General features: G+C 46.2%; 1 protein-coding gene across 1 annotated transcript in view; it reads left to right on the top strand.

The window, feature by feature from the left end:
- The window catches only part of abca3b (ATP-binding cassette, sub-family A (ABC1), member 3b), a 112,134-nt gene that overhangs the window by 35,853 nt on the left and 54,305 nt on the right, over positions 1-21,976 (top strand). Inside the window, exons 12-15 of the mRNA XM_072269589.1 lie at positions 197-351; positions 3,442-3,597; positions 8,729-8,939; positions 21,778-21,928. Of these exons, the coding sequence (XP_072125690.1) occupies positions 197-351; positions 3,442-3,597; positions 8,729-8,939; positions 21,778-21,928 (673 nt within the window). The remainder of the gene's footprint in view (positions 1-196; positions 352-3,441; positions 3,598-8,728; positions 8,940-21,777; positions 21,929-21,976) is intronic.

Raw genomic sequence — 21,976 nt, 5'->3', positions numbered from 1 at the left:
CCATGGGTTGAGTCCAGCTGGTTGGATGAGTGAACGAGGCCTGTGGAAAAGAGCTGGGGTTAAAGAGGGTGGAATGAGCTGCAGGTGAATCCTGGTTGCTGGGTGGAGGCTGGGAGGTGCCATTGGGAGCAGGCCTGACACTGGGGGCTGTGAGCTGTGACTGTGTGAAATACTACCCTTCTCTCCTGCCTTTTAGGCCTCTTTCCTCCTACAAGTGGTACGGCCTATATTAATGGGTTCAACATCTGCAAGGACATGGCACTGGTACGCCAGAGCCTGGGCCTGTGCCCACAGCATGATGTTCTGTTTGACAGCCTGACCGTCAAGGAACACCTCTCCTTCTTCTGCAGGGTGAGTGACCTGGAAGGAACACCTCCTCTAGTTCATGGTGGTGTGGGGCAGTGGGCGGGGGGATTAATGTGAATAAACAGACCTCTGTAGATGCTGCCTGATTTGCTGAGTTCCTCCAGAATTTTGTGTGTGTGTTGCCCAGTTCCCAGCATCTGCAAGATCTGCTGTGTTTGTGTACTGTAGAATGGCCCAGACAAGGTTGTAGTGTACAACATACAGCCCACATGTTGGGCCCACCTTGTTCAAAGCCCAGATACACTCTCCATCCTCACCACACTCACCAAGATCACAGAGGGAGAGAGACCGTAAGACTTAGGAGTAGGGTTAGGGTATTCGGCCCATCGAGTCCGCTCTGCCATTCCATCATGATTGATTTATTAACTCCCTCTCAACTGTTTTCTCCTGCCTTCTCTCTGTACCATTCAACACCCTGACTAATTAAGAACCTATCAAGTTCTGCTTTAAATATACCCAAAGACCAGGCCTCCACAGCTGTCTGTGGCAATGAATTCCATCGATTCACGCTAAAGAAGTTCCTCCTCATCTTTGTTCTAAAGGGACATCCCTCTATTCTGACACTGTGCCCTCTGGTCCTAAACACACACACTATAGGAAACACCCTCTCCACATCCACTCTATCTAGGCCTTTCAATATTCGATAGGTATTAATGAGATCCCCCTCGTTCTTCTGAACTCCAGTGAGTACAGGCCCAGACACTCCTTGTGTTAACCCTTTCATTCCTAGAATCATTCTGATAAACCTCCTCAGAATCCTTTCGAATGCCAGCAAATCTTTTCTTAGATAAGGGGCCCAATACTCCAAGTGCAGTCTGACCAATACCTTTTAAAGCCTCATCATTACATCCTTCCTCTATATTCTAGTCTTCTCGAAATGAATGAGAAATATGAGGCGATGGGGAATTTGAAAATCAAACATTGTCTGCTGGAAGTGTCGTACTCGATCGGACCCGATGCAATAGCAGTTGTACCACAAATACACTGACACACGTAATTCTTTTCAAACCTTTATTCTCTACTCATAGCACGCTGTGGGGGAAGTTACAGACTGATCTCCCAAAAGAGCCAGTCCAGAAACTGCCCCCAAATTACACAGTTCTCCACAATTTATAACATTGATCAGGTAGCAGGAAATCTTATGATTACAAGTTTAGACAATGTTAGAATCATTTCAATCACATGCTAAGATACAATTAGATGTAAGATACCCATTGGTCAGTTAGTTATAATTATTTTAAGCCAAAGCTAGCCCATCAGTTCCTCATTCTGACCCTTCCCCTTTTCTCCAGAACATTCTAGCCCCTACACTATACTTCCCATATTTAGCTATACCTTGAGCTGCTTCTGCAAGATCAGATAGTTTCTTATCTGAGCCTTTGCCAACCTTTAGAGAACAATGACTAGTACGTCACCGGTTGCTGGGTAAAGCTTCTTGCTGACTTGTCCAAACTTGTTCAAAGCAGTAAGCTAAGGCATTTACAAGGTGATTGATTATAAGTTAATCATTGTCCTCTGTTTCTCCCCCTATCATTCTATCAGAAGAACTCAGGTACAGCATCTCTGGAGGCAAAGGGATGGTTGATATTTTGGGTTGAGACCCTGCATCAGTAGAATTTGAAAGTCTGGGTTCAGAAATTTAAAACTGAGGTATTGCTTTAGTGAAAACCTGCACAGATAAAGATAGTGGACCAACAAGACATCATGAGTTCAAACACAGGCAATGAGGTCCTGGTGAGTAGAATATGGAGGCTGGACAGGTGTGGAGATGACAAAGACATGGAGGAGTGTCTCAGCATCCGGGAGCGGGGCTGGCTGGGCACTGGGGACCCGGGAGTGGAATCGGACAGGAACTGGGGACCCAGGAGTGGAATCAGCTGGGCACTGGGGACCCGGGAGTGGAATCGGACAGGAACTGGGGACCCAGGAGTGGAATCAGCTGGGCACTGGGGACCCGGGAGCAGAATCGGACAGGAAATGGGGACCCGGGAGCGGAATCAGACAGGAACTGGGGACCCGGGAGCGGAATGGGCCGGGAACTGGGGATCCAGGAGCAAAATCGGCTGGGAACTGGGAACCCGGGAGCACAGCCGGCCAGGAACTGGGATCCCGGGAGCGGAGCCGGCCGGGCACTGGGGACCCGTTAGCGGAATCGGCCGGGAATTGGGGACCTGGGAGCTGAATCAGCCGGGCACTAGAAGCAGCCGTGTGGTTACAAACTCAGACTGATCAAGCTTCAGCTACCAGGGCGAGGGATGGAGCCAGTGACAAACCTGGTGACACAGGTTTCATCTTAATCGCTAAAAGGATTAACACTATTTGTCATACGTACATCGAAACATACAGTGAAGTGTATCATTTGAGTCAATGACCAATACAGCCCAATGATCTGCTGTGGGAAGCCCTCAAATGACTTCTATCCTCCATTGCCAACATAGCATGCCAACATAGCATGCCCACAACTTACTAACCCTAATCTGTGGATAGTGTGAAGAAACCAGAGGAAACCCACGTGGTCACTGGCAGAACGTGCAAACTCCTTATAGACAGCAGGGAGAATTAAACCCGGGTTGCCGGCACTGTAAAGTTTACGCTAACAGCTACACTACAGTGGCAGTACAGTATTCGGGGAATTTTCGAGGTGGGCTGAGTGAAAACTGGAAGAATGGCACGTTGCAGTGCTCTGTGCTGAGGGAAGGGGCGGATGAGTGCTGGGAAGGAGACAGTGTGGGAGTGTGAAGGGATGCCAGGTTAGAACCTAGTGAATGGAGACCCATTCAGCTGGGTGACACTGAGGCTGAGGGCAGTGAGATCCGTGTGCCCAGAGCCAATCTCTCTCTCTCCCAGACTGCCTGTCCTGCTACTGACGTCCCTATCTATCTATTCACTGTCCCCACCTCCATGACACACTGTTGGACTCGTGTCCCCTACCCTGAGACAGTGGAGAAGCTGATAGAGAGAGTGTAAGAGGTGGGAAGGATAGAGAGGGAGGTAACTGCAGAAATGAGTGGAGGTCTGGGTTTTTGAAGTGATGTTTCGGCACCAGTGAGATGACCTTGTCCACTCTTCCCCCAGCTGAAAGGCTACAGTCCACCGAAGGTCCAGGATGCGGTAAACCAAATGTTAATGCTGCTGAACTTTGTGGAGAAGCAGAACGCCCCTGTGAAGATTCTGTCCGGTGGGATGAAACGCAAGCTGTCCATTGCGATTGCTCTCATTGGAGATTCAAAGGTACAAAAGAAATCCTTTGATCTAACTTCACCGTGCCCCTGGTCCACTCATAATCATTACAGAGTGTTTGTGATGAAATATACAGTGCCTATAAAATGTATTCACCACCGCCCCCCCGCCGTGGAAATTTTCATGTTTTATTGTTTTACGTCATTGAATCACAGTGGATTTAATTTGGCTTTCTTGACACTGATCAACAGAAGAAGAATCTTTTGTGTTAATGTGAAAACAGATTTTTACTGACTCACCAGCAGTTGGACGTCCTGATACTGGTGAAATTTAACTACAATCAATTGAAACACCTTGACGACACACAGGTGATCTCCATTTAACTAATTATGTGACTACTAAAACCAATTGGCTGCACCAGTGATGATTTGGTCTGTCATATTAAAGGGGGATGGGGTTATACTTGTAATTAATTTAGATCACTTTGTAGAGATCTGTTTTCACCTTGACAGGAAAGAGTCTTTTTCTGTTGATCAGTGTCAAAAAAAAACAAATTAAATGCACCATGATTCAGTGCTGTAAAACAAAACATGAAAACTTCCAATAGGGTGAATCTTTTTTACGGGCACTGTAAATGTAGACTGGTGAGTTAGTGCGTTTGCAGATATGATGGAGATTGGTGGAGTGGTTGGTAGAGTAGGTGACTGGCAAAGGATACGGTGGGATGTAGATCAATTGCTGATACGAGCGGAGAAATGGCTGATAGAGTTTAACCTGGCCAAATGTGAAGTGTTGCACCTCTGTCAGATCTCCCCTCAGCTTCCGCCTCCAGAGAAAACAACGCAAATTGGTCGAACATCTCGTGATAGCACACACCCTCTAGTCCAGGCGAACCTATTCTGCACCCTGTCCAAAGCCGCCACACCCTTCCTGAACTGGGGTGACCAGAATGCTGTGCAAAACTGGGGGTGCAGCCTGACTAGAGTTTTATGAAGCTGCAAGGTTTCAGATTCAGATTTATTTTTCACATGTGTGTCAAAATGCACAATGAAATGTGTCACTTACGTGAACAACTAATGCAAATGGTGTGCTGGGGGCAGCCTGCAGAGTTTCCACTTACATAGTATGCCCTTAGGACAATGCAAGAAGCAACAGCAGCAGCCTAACAAATCTCTTTTCCAGCCACACGCAGACAGGCCTCCAACACCAGCTGGGCAGCCTCTGGTCCTTGGCCCTGAACTCTCAGACACACAGAATGTGACTATCAACAGTTCTGAAAACTAGAAATTGTCCACCAAAAGCTAGTCTAACTACCTCTGTTCAAAATTCAGAAGGTACATCTGTAAGGTGAGAGGGGAAAGGTTTAAAGAGAATCAGAGGGATAGGTAGTTGATGGGTTTGTAGAACGAGCTGTCCGAGGAGGAGGTGGGGTGGGAATACAATGTTTAAAAGACATTTGGACAGGTACATAGATAGGAAAAGATTAGAGGGATATGGTTCAAACACAGGCAAAGGCAAATGCAACTGCTGTAGATAGATGACTCAGCCAGCATGGACAAATTGTGCAAAAGCCTGTTCCTCTGCTGAATTTTACTGTGAAAATCTCTTTGAATTTGAATTCAATTGAATTGAATTGACTTTATTTCTTACATCCTTCACATACCTGAGGAGTAAAAATCTTTACGTTAAGGCTCCGTCTAAATGTGCATGTGCACTTATAGTAATTTATAATAAATAGAACAGTCAATGTAACATAGAAATACACTCAAATCAGCGTGAGTTAATCAGTCTGATTGGAAGAAGTTGTCCCGGAGCTTGTTGGTCCTGGCTTTTATGCTGCAGTACCGTTTCCCAAATGGTAGCAGCTGGGATAGATTCCCATGCCGTGGACCATCAATAGTTAATTGCACTGTCTCCTGTGTTATAGGCTTGCATTTGTCCTTATGAATAGCCAACGTGCAGTAGTTGGAGAGTCTAGGACCAGAGAGTACAGTCTCAGAACAGAGGGATGTCCATCTAGAACAGAGATGATGAGGAAGAATTCTTTTAGCCAGAAGGTGCTGAATCTGTGGGAATCATTTCCACAGACGTCTGTGGATGTCAAGTCTTTGGGTATATTTAAAGCAGAGGTTGATAGGTTCTTGATTAAGACCATAAGATCATAAGACAAAGGAGCAGAAGTCGGCCAGTCGGCCCATCAAGTCTGCTCCGCCATTTTATCATGAGCTGATCCATTCTCCCATTTAGTCCCACTCCCCCGCCTTCTCACCATAACCTTTGATGCCCTGGCTACGCAGATACCTATCAATCTCTGCCTTAAATACACCCAATGACTTGGCCTCCACTGCTGCCCGTGGCAACAAATTCCATAGATTCATCACTCTCTGGCTAAAAAAATTTCTTCACATTTCTGTTCTGAATGGGCGCCCTTCAATCCTTAAGTCATGCCCTCTCGTACTAGACTCCCCCATCATGGGAAACAATTTTGCCACATCCACTCTGTCCATGCCTTTCAACATTCGAAATGTTTCTATGAGGTCCCCCCTCATTCTTCTAAACTCCAAGGAGTACAGTCCAAGAGCAGACAAACGTTCCTCATATGTTAACCCTCTCATTCCCAGAATCATTCTAGTGAATCTTCTCTGTACCCTCTCCAACGTCAGCACATCCTTTCTTAAATAAGGAGACCAAAACTGCCCACAATACTCCAAGTGAGGTCTTACCAGTGCCTTATAGAGCCTCAACGTCACATCCCTGCTCCTATACTCTATTTCTCTAGAAGTGAATGCCAACATTGCATTCGCCTTCTTCACCACCGACTCAACCTAGAGGTTAATCTTAAGAGTATCCTGCACGAGGACTCCCAAGTCCCTTTGCATCTCAGAACTTTGAATTCTCTCCCCATAAATAATAGTCTGCCTGTTTATTTCTTCTGCCAAAGTGCATAACCATACACTTTCCAACATTGTATTTCATTTGCCACTTCTCTGCCCATTCTCCCAATCTATCCAAGTCTCTCTGCAGACTCTCCGTTTCCTCAGCACTACCGGCCCCTCCACCTATCTTTGTATCATCAGCAAACTTAGCCACAAAGCCATCTATTCCATAATCCAAATCGTTGATGTACAATGTAAATAAAAAGAAGCAGCCCCAGCACGGACCCCTGTGGAACACCACTGGTAATCGGCAGCCAACCGGAATAGGATCCCTTTATTCCCACTCTCTGTTTCCTGCCAATCGGCCAACACTCTATCCACGTATGTAACTTTCTCGTAATTCCATGGGCTCTTATCTTGTTAAGCAGCCTCATGTCTGGCACCTTGTCAAAGGTCTTCTGAAAATCCAAATATATAACATCCACTGCATCTCCCCTGTCTAGCCTACTTGTAATTTCCTCAAAAAATTGTAATAGGTTTGTCAGGCAGGGTTTTCCTTTAAGGAAACCATGCTGAGTTCTGCCTATCTTGTCATATGCCTCCAGGTACTCCATAACCTCATCCTTGACAATCGACTCCAACAATTTCCCAACCACCAATGTCAAGATAACAGGTATATAATTTCCTTTTTGCTTCTTTGCCCCCTTCTTAAATAGCGGAGTGATATTTGCAATCTTCCAGTCCTCCGGAACCATGCCAGAATCTATCGACTTTTGAAAGATCATCGCTAATGCCTCCGCAATCTCCACAGCTACTTCCTTCAGAACACGAGGGCACATTCCATCTGGTCCAGGAGATTTATCTACCCTATGACTATTCAGCTTCCTGAGTACTTTCTCTGTCATAATTGTGACTGCGCACACTTCTCTTCCCTGCCACCCTTGAGTGTTCAATATACTGCTGATGTCTTCCTCAATGAAGACTGATGCAAAACACTCGTTCAGTTCCTCCGCCATCTCCTTATCTCCCATTACAATTTCTCCAGCATCATTTTCTATTAGTCCTATATCTACTCTCACCTGTCTTTTACTCTTTATATACTTGAAAAAGCTTTTAGTATCCTCTTTGATGTTATTTGTTAGCTTCCTTTCATAGTTCATCTTTTCCCTCTTAATGACATTCTTAGTTTCCTTTTGTAAGCTTTTAAGAATTTCCCAGTCCTCTATCTTCCCACTAATTTTTGCTTCCTTGTATGCCCTCTCCTTTGCTTTAACTTTGGCTTTGACTTCTCTTGTCAGCCACGGTTGCATACTTTTTCCATTCGAAAATTTCTTCTATTTTGGAATATACCTGTCTTGCACCTTCCTCACTTCAGTCAGGGTGTCAAAGGTTATGGGAAGAAGGTGGGAGAATGGGGTTGAAAGGGATAATAAATCACCCACGATGGACTGGTGAAGCAGACTAAATGGGCTGAATGGCCTAATTCTGCTCCTATATCTTATGGTCTTTTTGATCATCACTCCCTCCAAACCGACTAAGGCCTGAAATTATATTCAGAGACACCTACAGTGGCTGCTGGAGGTGACCCTGTGTGATGCCCCCACTCCAACAGATGGAGTGTTCACATGGAGCAGTGTTGGTTCATACCATGGGCAGGATATTTCACTGCAGATCGGGGAAGTCTGAGCATGTGTTCTTTGCAGAACAAGGAAGCACAGGGCACATGTTCTCTGCAGTACTGCGTTCAAGTCTATAAGACCTGGTGATAATTCCTATTCCTCTAAATGGGTCTCTTTTGGTTGAGGTCAGGCTTGCTGAGAGTGGGGTGATTTTGAGATGCAGAATAGGTGGGCCTCTCCAGATGGGGTTTTGTGTTACAATGGCTGACCCATCATCAAGGAACTTCACCATTCAAGACTCTTCTTTCTGTTGCTATCGGAAAGGAGGTACAGGGGTCTCAAGACCCACATGACCAGGTTCAGGAACAGTTATGACCCCTTAACCATTAGGGGGTAACTTCACTCTCCTCATCACTGAACCGTTCCCACAACCCAAGGACTCTACAACTCATGTTCTCAGTGTTATTTATCTATCTATCTATTATTATTATTAGTGTTTTTAGTATTTGCACATTGTTGTTTGTCAGTCTTTGTAGTTTTTCACTGATTGTATTTCTTTGTTCTGTTGTGAATGTCTACATGAATCTCAGAGTACCAACCTTGATAATAAATTGACTTTGAGCTCTGAAGCATTCCAGTCCTCGGAAGTACTGACCACATTATTCCTTTATTTGGATTTTGGCCCAGGTTGTCATGTTGGATGAGCCCACGTCAGGTATGGACCCTCTGTCCCGCAGAGCCACCTGGGACCTCCTACAGCAGGTGAAGGCTGGTCGCACGATCCTGTTGACCACCCACTTCATGGATGAGGCTGATCTCCTGGGGGACCGCATCCTGATCATGGCCAAGGGGCAGGTCCAGTGCTGTGGGTCTCCTCTCTTCCTCAAGAGCCTGTACGGTGAGTAAGAGCATTACCCATAATGCATAAGAGCTGAATTAGGCCATTCAGCCCATTGGGTCTTCTCCACCATTTTATCATGGGTTGTCTATTTGCCTCTCAACCCCATTCTCATGCCTTCTTCCTGTAATTGTGACCTGACCACCACAGCAAACGTGGCAATGAATTCCACAGATCACAGCCTCTGGCTAAAAAAAGTTCCTCCTCATTTCTGTTCTAAATGGACGTCCCTCTATTCTGAGGCTTTGCCCTTGGGTCCTAGACTCTCCTGCTATAGGAAACATTCTCTCTGTATCCACTGTACTGAGGTCTTTCAATATTCGATGTTTCAATGAGATCCCCCTGCCCACCCCCATGCTCTTCTAAACTCCAGTGAGTAGAGCCAGTAGGATTAGATTTAGATTATGAAGACACGTAGTCCTCTTTTATTGTCATTTAGTAATGCATGCATTAAGAAATGATACAATATTTCCTCCGGTGTGATATCACAAAACACAGGACAGACCAAGACTGAAAAAACTGACAAAACCACATAATTATAACATATAGTTACAACAGTGTAACAATACCATAACTTGATGAAGAAGTCCATGAGCACAGTAAAAGTTCAAAGTCTCTCAAATGTCCCACATCTCATGCAGACGGGAGAAGGAAGAAAAACTCTCCCTGCCATACTCGACCACGGTCCGACTCTGAGTCATCCGAAAACTTCGAGCTCTGATCAGCTCTCCGACACCGAGTACTGAGCGCCATCTCTGTCCAAACAATTCGACCTCAATCTCAGTCGCCAACAGCAGGCAAGGCTGGGGATTTTGAGGCCTACCCTCCGGAAGATTCCTGACCACACAGTAACGACAGTAGCGAACGAGCGTTTCAGAAATTTCTCCAGACGTTCCTCTGTGCTTTCATGTCCCTCTCCAGCAAATCAGAATTGTCCACTGCCCCTATTTAACGGATACAATATCATTTTTCACCGGAGGGCTGCGCACGCACAGCGCACTGCTCTCTCTCCTCTCGTCATTCAGTGTAAAGTGGAGTGTCAGCAAAGCCTTTCACTGCCCCACAACCCACGGCAACAGCTGCAGCCTTGGGATTGGTTTATTATTGTCACATGTATTGAGGTACACTGAAAAGCTTGTCTTTCATACTGTCCATACAGATGGAATTATTTCACAATGTATTGAGCTAAAGGAAAGTTTTCTAAATCAATATATAGAGGGACCAACTAGAGAGGATGCAATATTGGATCTCCTGTTAGGAAACGAGTTAGGACAAGTGACAGAAGTCTGTGTAGGGGAGCACTTTGGTTCCGGTGATCATAAAACCATTAGTTTGAACTTGATCATGGACAAGGATTGATCTGGTCCTAGGGTTGAGGTTCTTAACTGGAAGGCGGCCAAATTTGAAGAAATGAGAAAGGATCTAAAAAGCGTGGATTGGGACAGGTTGTTCTCTGGCAAGGATGTGATCGGTAAGTGGAAAGCCTTCAAAGGAGACATTTTGAGAGTGCAGAATTTGTATGTTCCTGTCAGGATTAAAGGCAAAGTGAATAGGAATAAGGAACCTTGGTTCTCAAGGGATATTGCAACTCTGATAAAGAAGAAGAGGGAGTTGTATGACATACATGTATAGGAAGCAGGGAGTAAATAAGGTGCTTGAGGAGTATAAGAAGTGCAAGAAATACTTAAGAAAGAAATCAGGAGGGCTAAAAGAAGACATGAGGTTGCTTTGGCAGTCAAAGTGAAGGATAATCCAAAGAGCTTTTACAGGTATATTAAGAACAAAAGGATTGTAAGGGATAAAATTGGTCCTCTTGAAGATCAGAGTGGTCGGCTATGTGCGGAACCAAAGGAAATGGGGGAGATCTTAAATAGGTTTTTTGCATCTGTATTTACTAAGGAAACTGGCATGAAGTCTATGGAATTAAGGGAAACAAGTAGTGAGATCATGGAAACTGTACAGATCGAAAAGGAGGAGGTCCTTGCTGTCTTGAGGAAAATTAAAGTGGATAAATCCCTGGGACCTGACAGGGTGTTCCCTCGGACCTTGAAGGAGACTAGTGTTGAAATTGCAGGGGCCCTGGCAGAAATATTTAAAATGTTGCTGTCTACAGAAGAGGTGCCGGAGGATTGAAGAGTGGCTCATGTTGTTCCGTTGTTTAAAAAAGGATCGAGAAGTAATTCAGGAAATTATAGGCCAGTAAGTTTAACATCGGTAGTAGGTAAGTTATTGGAGAGAGTACTAAGAGACAGAATCTACAAGCATTTGGATAGACAGGGACTTATTAGGGAGAGTCAACATGGCTTTGTGCGTGGTAGGTCATGTTTGACCAATCTATTGGAGTTTTTCGAGGAGGTTACCAGGAAAGTGGATGAAGGGAAGGCAGTGGATATTGTCTACATGGACTTCAGTAAGGCCTTTGACAAGGTCCCGCATGAGAGGTTAGTTAGGAAAATTCAGTCGCTAGGTATACATGGAGAGGTGGTAAATTGGATTAGACATTGGCTCGATGGAAGAAGCCAAAGAGTGGTAGTAGAGAATTGCTTCTCCGAGTGGAGGCCTGTGACTAGTGGTGTGCCACAGGGATCACTGCTGGGTCCATTGTTATTTGTCATCTATATCAATGATCTGGACGATAATGTGGTAAATTGGATCAGCAAATTTGCTGATGATAGAAAGATTGGAGGTATAGTAGACAGTGAGGAAGGTTTTCAGAGCCTGCAGAGGGACTTGGACCAGCTGGAAAAATGGGCTGAAAAATGGCAGATGGAGTTTAATACAGACAACTGTGAGGTATTGCACGTTGGAAGGACAAACCAAGGTAGAACATACAGGGTTCATGGTAAGGCACTGAGGAGTGCAGTGGAACAGAGGGATCTGGGAATACAGATACAAAATTCCCTAAAAGTAGCGTCACAGGTAGATAGGGTTGTAAAGAGAGCTTTTGGTACATTGGCCTTTATTAATCAAAGTATTGAGTATAAGAGCTGGAATATTATGATGAGGTTGTATAAGGCATTGGTGAGGCTGAATCTGGAGCATTGTGTTCAGTTTTGGTCACTAAGTTACAGGAAGGATATTAAAAGGTTGAAAGAGTGCAGAGAAGGTTTACAAGGATGTTGCCAGGACTTGAGAAACTTAGTTACAGAGAAAGGTTGAATAGGTTAGGACTTTATTCCCTGGAGCGTAGAAGAATGAGGGGAGATTTGATAGAGGTATATAAAATTATGATGGGTATAGATAGAGTGAATGCAAGCAGGCTTTTTCCACTGAGGCAAGGGGAGAAAAAAAAACCAGAGGACATGGGTTAAGGGTGAGGGGGGAAAAGTTTAAAGGGAACATTAGGGGGGGCTTCTTCACACAGAGAGTGGTGGGAGTATGGAATGAGCTGCCAGAAGAGGTGGTAAATGCGGGTTCTTTTTTAACACTTAAGAATAAATTGGACAGATACATGGATAGGAGGTGTATGGAGGGATATGGTCCGTGTGCAGGTCAGTGGGACTAGGCAGAAAATGGTTCGGCACAGCCAAGAAGGGCCAAAAGGCCTGTTTCTGTGCTGTAGTTTCTATGGTTTCTATGGTTTTTTAAATTATTGATAGTTTGTGAAGAGCTGGGGCTCTAGTACCGATCCCTGCCGTACCCACAGGACGCGGTCCGTGCTCCGATCCCTGCCGTACCCGCTGGACGCGGTCCGGGCTCCGATCCCTGCCGTACCCACAGGACGCGGTCCGGGCTCCAATCCCTGCCGTACCCACTGGACGCGGTCCGGGCTCCGATCCCTGCCGTACCCACTGGACGCGGTCCGGGCTCCGATCCCTGCCGTACCCACTGGACGCGGTCCGGGCTCCGATCCCTGCCGTACCCACTGGACGCGGTCCGTGCTCCGATCCCTGCCGTACCCACTGGACACCCTCAGCTCCACAGAAAACCATAGTTTGCTCAGCCTCTCCTTATCATACATCGCCTCGAATACAGTCATATTCTGGTGAACATCAGTGTCGGGGGCGGGTCTGGCCAGGGTATGACCCCGTGTCGGGGGCGGGTCTGGCCCAGTGTCAGGGGCGGGTCTGGCCAGGGTATGACCCAGTGTCGGGGGCGGGTCTGGCCCAGTGTCAGGGGCGGGTCTGGCCAGGGTATGACCCAGTGTCGGGGGCGGGTCTGGCCCAGTGTCAGGGGCGGGTCTGGCCAGGGTATGACCCAGTGTCGGGGGCGGGTCTGGCCCAGTTTCAGGGGCGGGTCTGGCCAGGGTATGACCCAGTGTCGGGGGCGGGTCTGGCCAGGGTATGACCCAGTGTCGGGGGCGGGTCTGGCCAGGGTATGACCCAGTGTCGGGGGCGGGTCTGGCCAGGGTATGACCCAGTGTCGGGGGCGGGTCTGGCCAGGGTATGACCCCGTGTCGGGGGCGGGTCTGGCCAGGGTATGACCCCGTGTCGGAGGCGGGTCTGGCCAGGGTATGACCCAGTGTCGGGGGCGGGTCTGGCCAGGGTATGACCCAGTGTCAGGGGCGGGTCTGGCCAGGGTATGACCCCGTGTCGGGGGCGGGTCTGGCCAGGGTATGACCCCGTGTCGGGGGCGGGTCTGGCCAGGGTATGACCCCGTGTCGGAGGCGGGTCTGGCCAGGGTATGACCCAGTGTCGGGGGCGGGTCTGGCCAGGGTATGACCCAGTGTCGGGGGCGGGTCTGGCCAGGGTATGACCCAGTGTCGGGGGCGGGTCTGGCCAGGGTATGACCCCGTGTCAGGGGCGGGTCTGGCCAGGGTATGACCCAGTGTCGGGGGCGGGTCTGGCCAGGGTATGACCCAGTGTCGGGGGCGGGTCTGGCCAGGGTATGACCCAGTGTCGGGGGTAGTTTTGACAGAGCAGGAGCCAGGGTAGGTTAGGGAGCTGAAACAGGGTTTGATAGGATCTGGTCAGGCAGATGATGGCAGTGGGTATCAATGAGGGTGTGATGACACCCCGTTCCAAGCTCCTTACCTTGTAATACTCCAGCAGTTCCCATTTTGTCAGACAGTTCATGAACCAATCTGAACTCATGGAGAAAATGGTGGCACCCTCCTCTCAGAATTAGAATTCGGTTTAATGTCACTGACATATGTTATGAAATTTGTTGTCTTGCAGCAGCAGAACATTGCAATATATAATAAAACTATAAATTGCAGTAAGTGTATATTAATCATAGAACATAGAAATTTACAGCACATTCAGCCAATAATGTTGTACCGACCATGTAGCCTACTCTAGAAACTGCCTAGAATTTCTCCACCATTGAGCTCTCTGTTTTACTAAGCTCCATATACCTGTGTCTCTTAAAATCCCTGTTGTATCCACCTCTACTACTGTCGCCGGCAGTGCATTCCACGCACCCACCACTTCCCCCTGACATCCCCTCTGTACCTACTTCCAAGCATCATAAACCTGTGCCCTCTCGCGTTAGCCATTTCAGCCCTGTGAAAAAGCCTCTGACCATCCACACGATCAATGCCTCTCATCACCTTATACACCTCTGTCAGGTCACCTCTCATCCTCCGTCGCTCCAAGGAAAAAAGGCCAAGTTCACTCAACCTGTTCTCATAAGGTATGTTCCCCAATCCAGGCAACATCCTTGTAAATCTCCTCTGCACTCTCTCTAATTAAAAAGTTAAATTAAATAAATAATGCAAAACGAGAGCGGAGTAGTGAGGTGGTGTACCTAGGTTTATTCCACATCCACCCATAAACCTCTTACTTTATTAGCTTTTTAATATAATAAATCTTTATTCATTATAATTGAATGTTTTTTGTTGCATGTCATGCCACAGCAAATTCCCAATACATGTAAATATACAGTACTATATAGAAGTCTTCGGCACACAAGATTTTTTATATGGTTTCAGATGATATGGCTTCCACAAAGCCCTGATCTTAACATCATCAAGGCTGTCTGGGATTACTTGTAGAGACAGAAGCCAGTGAGACAGCCAAAGTCTGCAAAAGAATGGTGGCAAGTTCTCAAAGATGTTTGGAACAAGCTACCAGCCAATTTTCTTATAAAACTGCATGACAGTGTATCTAAGAGAGCTGATGCAGTTTTAAAGGCAAAGGGTAGTCTAAATATTGATTTGATTTAGTTTTTTCACTGTTTGTTGCTCTTTATAGTGATTTTTTTTGATATTTAGAAATTTCTCAATTCATTATTTTTGAAACCATCTTTGTTTTATGGGTTTTTTTTTACATAAGACCATAAGATTTATCTTATGGAGCAGGAGTAGGCCATTTGGCCCATTCAATCTGGGGCTGATCCAATTCTCCCAGTCATCCCCATTCCCCTGCCTTCACCCCAAACCCTTTGATGCCCTGGCTAATCAAGAACCTATCTATCTCTGCTTTAAATACACCCAATGACTTGCCTCCACAGCCACTCGTGGCAACAAGTTCCACAGACTTACCACCCTCTGACTAAAGTAATTTCTCCGCATCTCAGTTCTAAATGGTCATCCTTCAATCCTGAAGTTGTGCCCTCTTGTCCTAGACTCCTCTACCATGGGAAATAACTTTGCCATATCTAATCTGTTCAGGCCTTTTAACAATCAGAATGTTTCTATGAGATTCCCCCCCCCCCCCCACCATTCTCCTGAACTCCAGGGAATACAGCCCAAGAGCTGCCAGACGTTCCTCATACGGTAACCCTTTCATGGAATCATTCTCGAGAATCTTCTCTGAACCATCTACAATGTCAGTATATCCTTTATATTAAAAAAAAGTTGCCCAAAACTGCACACAATACTCCAAGTGAGGTCTCACAAGTGCCTTCTAGAGCCTCAACATCACATCCCTGCTCTTATATTCTATACCTCTAGAAATGAATGCCAACATTGCATTCGCCTTCTTCACCACCATCAACCTGGAGGTTAACCTTTAGGGTATCCTGCACAAGGACTCCCAAGTCCCTTTGCATCTCTGCATTTTGAATTCTCTCCCCATCTAAACAATAGTCTGCCCGTTTATTTCTTCCACCACCAAAGTGCATGATCATACACTTTCCAACATTGTATTTCATTTGCCACTTCTTTGCTCATTCCCCTAAACTACAAATGTATCTAAGTCTCTCAGCAGGCTCTCTGTTTCCTCAACACTACTCACTCCTCCACCTATCTTTGTATCAAATTTAGCCACAAATCCATTAATCACATAGTCCAAAACGTTGACATACAACCAATTTCCCCCAGGATCAATAAAGTATGACTATGACTGAAAAAACAGCGGTCTCAACACCGACCCCTGAGGAACTCTACTTGTAACTAGCAGCCAGCCAGGATAGGATCCCTTTATTCCCACTCTCTGTTTTCTGCCGACTAGCCAATGCTCCACCCACACTAGTAACTTCCCTGTAATTCCATGGGCTCTTATCTTGCTAAGCAGCCTCATGTGCGGCATCTTGTCAAAGGCCTTCTGAAAATCCAAGTACACCACATCCACTGCATCGTCTTTGTCTAGCCTGCTTGTAATTTCCTCAAAGAATTGCAGTACGTTAGTCAGGCAGGATTTTCCTTTCAGGAAACCATGCTGGCTTTGGCTTATCTTGTCATGTGCCTCCAGGTACTCCATAATCTCACTCTTAGCAATTGATTCCAACAACTTCCCAACCACTGATGTCAGGCTAACAGGTCTATAGTTTCCTTTCTGCTGCCTCCGACCCTTCTTCAATAGCAGATTTGCAATTTTCCAGTCATTTGTTACAATGCCAGAATCTATCGATTCTTGAAGGATCATCGTTAATGCCTCCACAATCTCTCCAGCTACTTCCTTCAGGTCCAGGAGATTTATCCAACCTCAGACCATTAAGCTTCCTGAGCACCTTAATTTTCACTGCACATAATTTACTTCCCTGGCACTCTTGAATGTCTGGTAGACTGCAGATGTCTTCCACTGTGAAGACTGATGCAAAATACACATTTAATTCCTCTGCCATCTCTGCATCTTTCGTTACAATATCTCCAGTGTCATTTTCTATTGGTCCTATATCTACCCTGGACTCTCTTTTACCCTTTATATACTTACAAAAAGCTTTTAGTATCTTCTTTGATATTAGTCGACAGCTTCCTTTCATAATTCATCTTTTCCTTCCTAATGACCTTCTTAGTTTCTAGCTTTGGCTTCTTTGTATGCCCTCTCTTTTGCTTTTACTTTGGCCCTGACTTCACTTATCAGCCACAGTAGTGTCCTTCTTCCATTTGAAAATTTCTTCTTATTTGGAATATATCTGTCTTGCACTTCCCTCATTTTTTTGCAGAAACTCCAGTCGTTGCTGCTCTGCTGTCCTTCCCGCTACTGTCCCTTTCCAGTCAACCTTGACCAGTTCCCCTCTCATGCCATTGTAATTTCCTTTATTCCTCTGAAATATGGACACATTGGAATTTAGGTTCTCCTTCTCAGATTTCAATGTGAACTCAATCATATTGTGATCACTTTTCCCTAAGGGTTCCTTAACCTTAAGCTCTCTTATCACTTCCGGATCACTGCACAACACTCAATCCTGCACGGCTGATCCCCTCGTGGGCTCAACAACAATCTGTTAAAAAGCCATCCCTTAGACATTCTACAAATTCCCTCTCTTGAGATCCAGGACTGCTCTGGTTTTCCCAATCCACTTTCAGGTTAAAATCCCCAGCGATTACCATGACATTGAATTGAACTGAATTGACATTATTTCTTACATCCTTCACATACATGAGGAGTAAAAACCTTTACGTCTCCATCTAAATGTGCAATGTGCAATCAGAATCAGGTTTATTATCACCGGCCTGTGACATGAAATTTGTTAGCAGTTCAATGCAATACATAATCCAGCAGAGAGAGAAAAAATAATAAATAAATGAGTAAATCAATTACGTATATTGAATAGATTTTAAAAATGTGAAAAAACAGAAATACTGTATATTAAAAAAATGAGGTAGTGTCCAAAGCTTCAATGTCCATTTAGGAATCAGATGGCAGAGGGGAAAAGGCTGTTCCTGAATCACTGAGTGTGTGCCTTCAGGCTTCTGTACCTCCCATCTGATGGTAACAGTGAGAAAAGGACATGCCCTGGGTGCTGGAGGTCCTTAATAATGGATGCTGCCTTTCTGAGACACCACTCCCTAAAGATGTCCTGGGGACTTTGTAGGCTAGTACCCAAGATGGAGCTGACTAGATTTACAACATTCTGCAGTTTCTTTTGGTCCTGTGCAGTAGCCCCTCCGTACCAGATAGTGATGCAGCCTGTCAGAATGCTCTCCATGGTACATCTATAGAAGTTTTTGAGTGTATTTGTTCACATACCAAATCTCTTCACACTCCTAATAAAGTATAACCACCGTCTTGCCTTCTTTATAACTCCATCAATATGTTGGGACCAGGTTAGATCCTCAGAGATCTTGACACCAAGGAACTTGAAGCTGATCACTCTCTCCACTTCTGATCCCCCTATGAGGATTGGTATGTGTTCCTTCGTCTTACCCTTCCTGAAGTCCACAATCAGCTCTTTCGCCTTACTGGCACTGAGTGCCAGGTTGTTGCTGTGGCACCACTCCACTGGTTGGCATATCTCCCTCCTGTACGCCCTCTCGTCACCAGCTGAGATTCTACAAACAATGGTTGTATCGCCAGCAAATTTATAGATGGTATTTGAGTTACGCCTAACCACACAGTCATGTGTAGAAACATAGAAAACCTACAGCACAATACAGGCCCTTCGGCCCACAAAGCTGTGCTGAACATGCCCTTACCTTAGAACTACCTAGACTTACCCATAGCCCTCTATTTTTCTAAGCTCCATGTATCCATCCAGGAGTCTCTTAAAAGACCCTATCGTTTCCACCTCCACCTTTGCCGGCAGCCCATTCCATGCAATCACCACTCTCTGTGTAAAAAAACTTACCTCTAACATTTCCTCTGTACTTGTATACAGAGAGTAGAGCAGTGGGCTAAGCACACACCCCTGAGGTGCGCCAGTGTTGATCGTCAGCAAGGAGGATATGTTATCACCAATCTGCACAGATTGTGATCTTCCGGTTAGGAAGTCGAGGATCCAATTACAGAGGAAGGTACAGAGGCCCAGGTTCTGCAACTTCTCAATCAGGATTGTGGGAATGATGGTATTAAATGCTGAGCTATAGTCGATGAACAGCATCCTGACGTAGGTGTTTGTGTTGTCTTAGTGGTCTAATGTGGAGAACCATTGAGATAGTAATTTACAGTAATTTATAATAAATAGCACAGTCAATGTAATATAGAGTACACTCAAGTCAGCATGAGTTCATCAGTCTGAAGGCCTGGTGGAAGAAGCTGTCCCGGAGCCTGTTGGTCCTGGCTTTTAAGCTGCAGTACCGTTTCCCGGTGGTAGCAGCTGGAATTGATTGTGGTTGGGGTGACTTGGGTCCCCAATGATCCTACGGGCCCTTTTTATACACCTGTTCTTGTAAATATCCTGGAAAGTGGGAAGTTCACGTCTACAGATGCGCCGGGCTGTCCACACCACTCTCTGCAGAGTCCTGCGACTGAGGGAAGTACAGTTCCCATACCAGGCAGTGATGCAGCCAGTCAGGATGCTCTCAATTGTGCCCCTGTAGAAAGTTCTTAAGGCTTAGGGGCCAATACCAAACTTCATCAACAGTCTGAGGTGGAAGAGGTGCTGTTGTGCCTTTTTCACCACGCAGCTGGTGTGTACAGATCATATGAGGTCCTCGGTGATGAGGATGCCAAGGAACTTGAAGCTGTTTACCCCCTCAGCCCCAGATCCATTGATGTCCATTGGGGTTAGCCTGTCTCCATTCCTCCTGTAATCCAAAATCAGCTCCTTTGTTTTTGCAACATTGAGAGAGAGGTTGTTTTCTTGACACCACTGTGTCAGAGAGATGACTTCTTCCCTGTAGGCCACCTCGTTATTGTTTGAGATAAGGCCAATCAATGTAGTGTCATTGGCAAATTTAATTAGCAGATTGGAGCTGTGGGTGGCGATATGGTCATGGGTATACAGGGAGTAAAGGAGGGGACTCAGTACACAGCCCTGAGGGGCTCCTATATTGACAGTCAGAGGGTTGGAGATGAGGGAGCTCACTCTTACAACCTGTTGGCGATCTGACAGGAAGTCCAGGATCCAGCTGCACAAGGCAGGGTCAAGGCCGAGGTCTCTGAGCTTCTTGTCGAGGCTGGAGGGTCCCCCACCCCCCCCACCTCTCTCTGGCTATCCATCCCATAGGATGATGATGTTGGTTCCTTGCAGTCAGTTAGTAGGGTGGTACCCCGCTCCTCAGAAAGGAAGAGTGTGTGTGTGAGTGGATTTTAGGTGAGTAGGGGGTTGCACAGGTCTGGATCCACACTCTCGACATCCCCTCCTGGATCCAGCAGCATGGTGGAGTCCAAGACGGCTGGGGGAAGTTCTGTTGCAGTGAATGGCCAGACCAAGCTTCGATGCAAGGGATGCCCTTACTGCACTTCATGGCACGTGTTTGCTGGATGACCGTTGACCCTACAGGAGGGTTCATCCGCCCTTTGTCAGGTCTTGTTTTCCGTCCTGCAGGGTGTCTAGCCACCCTCCTCACCAGGCAAGCCTGGTGGGGGAGCCGGTTTAGTCGCCGACCACCTGACCATGTGACAGGTAGTACTGGGTTACATGGTACCAGTAGCACTCAGACCAGTGACCTGACACCAACCTGGATGTTAGTAGCACTCAGACTGTGACCTGCCTGGAGGGTACCATGGTGCTGAATGCTGAACTGTAATCCAAGAACAGCATTCTCACATAAGCATCCCTCTTCAGAAGTGTAAGGACGATGTGTAGAACTGTGGCTATTGCGTCGTCTGTCGATCGGTTGTGTCGGTAGGTGAATTGTAGGGGGTCCAGTGTGGGTGGTAGCGAGCTGCAGATGTTGTCCTTGACCAGCCCCTCTTAGCATTTGCTATTATTGAGGTGAGTGTGACAGGATGCCAGTCGTTCAGACATGTTACCTTGGTCTTTTTTGGTACAGGAACAATGGTGGATGTTTTGAAGCAGGCGGGCACTCTACACTGGGAGAGGGAGAGATTAAAAATGTCATTAAACACATCTGCCCTTCTGACATGCCTTTTCTACCTCCTGCTGTAATTTGAAATCCACATCCAGCTGCTGTTTGGAGGCCTGTATACAACTGCCATTAGGGTCCTTTTACCCTTGCCATTTCTTAACTCAACCCATAGAGACTCTACACCTTCCAATCCTATGTCATCCCTTTCTAATGATTTAATATTATTTCTTATACACAGGGCCACATCACCCCCTCTGCCTACTAACCTATCTTTCCCATACACCGTATGTCCTTGGATGTTCAGCTCCCAATGGCAGCCGTCCTTTAGCCAAGTTTCAGAGATGGCCACGGTGTCATACTTGCCAATCTGTAGCTGAATTTCAAGATTGTCCATTTTATTTCTTATGCTGCGTGCATTTAAATACAACACTTTCAGTCCAGTACTTGTTGCTTTCTGTTTAACTGCACCACGTCTCTATTGCCCTGTAACTCATCCCACCGGCTGTGATTATGCCTCATCTCCTGTCTGTCCTTTCTATCATCTCTGTTGCATGCTATATTTGATTTATTTCTGTTTTCCCCTTCCTCAGCCCTATCACTTGGGTTCCCATCCCCCTGCCAAATTAGTTTAAACCCCACCTAACAACTCTATTAAACCTGCCCGCTAGGATATTGGACACCTTTGGGTTCAGGTGTAACCCATCCTTTTTTGTACATGTGCCCCCTAAGACTTTTGCACAGGACCGTTTATGGCAAGTAAAGTTAACCTTCGATCCTTGTAGACATTTCAGGTGAGTGTGATATGTGTGTGTTATGCAGGAGCTGGATACCGCATGGTGATCGTCAAGGAGCCTCACTGTAACACCGTGAACATCAGCCGTCTCGTCCAGAGCTTTGTCCCCGGGGCTACCCAACTGACCAATGTTGGTGCAGAGCTCTCCTTTCTCCTACCGAATGAATACACTGTCAGGTAGAGCATGGGGGTCTCCAGTCTGTGTGACTGTACATTCTGAGTGTG

Source organism: Mobula birostris, chromosome 9, assembly GCF_030028105.1.
Source record: "Mobula birostris isolate sMobBir1 chromosome 9, sMobBir1.hap1, whole genome shotgun sequence".
NCBI lineage: Eukaryota > Metazoa > Chordata > Chondrichthyes > Myliobatiformes > Myliobatidae > Mobula > Mobula birostris.
Note: the sequence above shows the minus strand (reverse complement) of the source record. Positions and strands in the feature narration are given on the sequence as shown.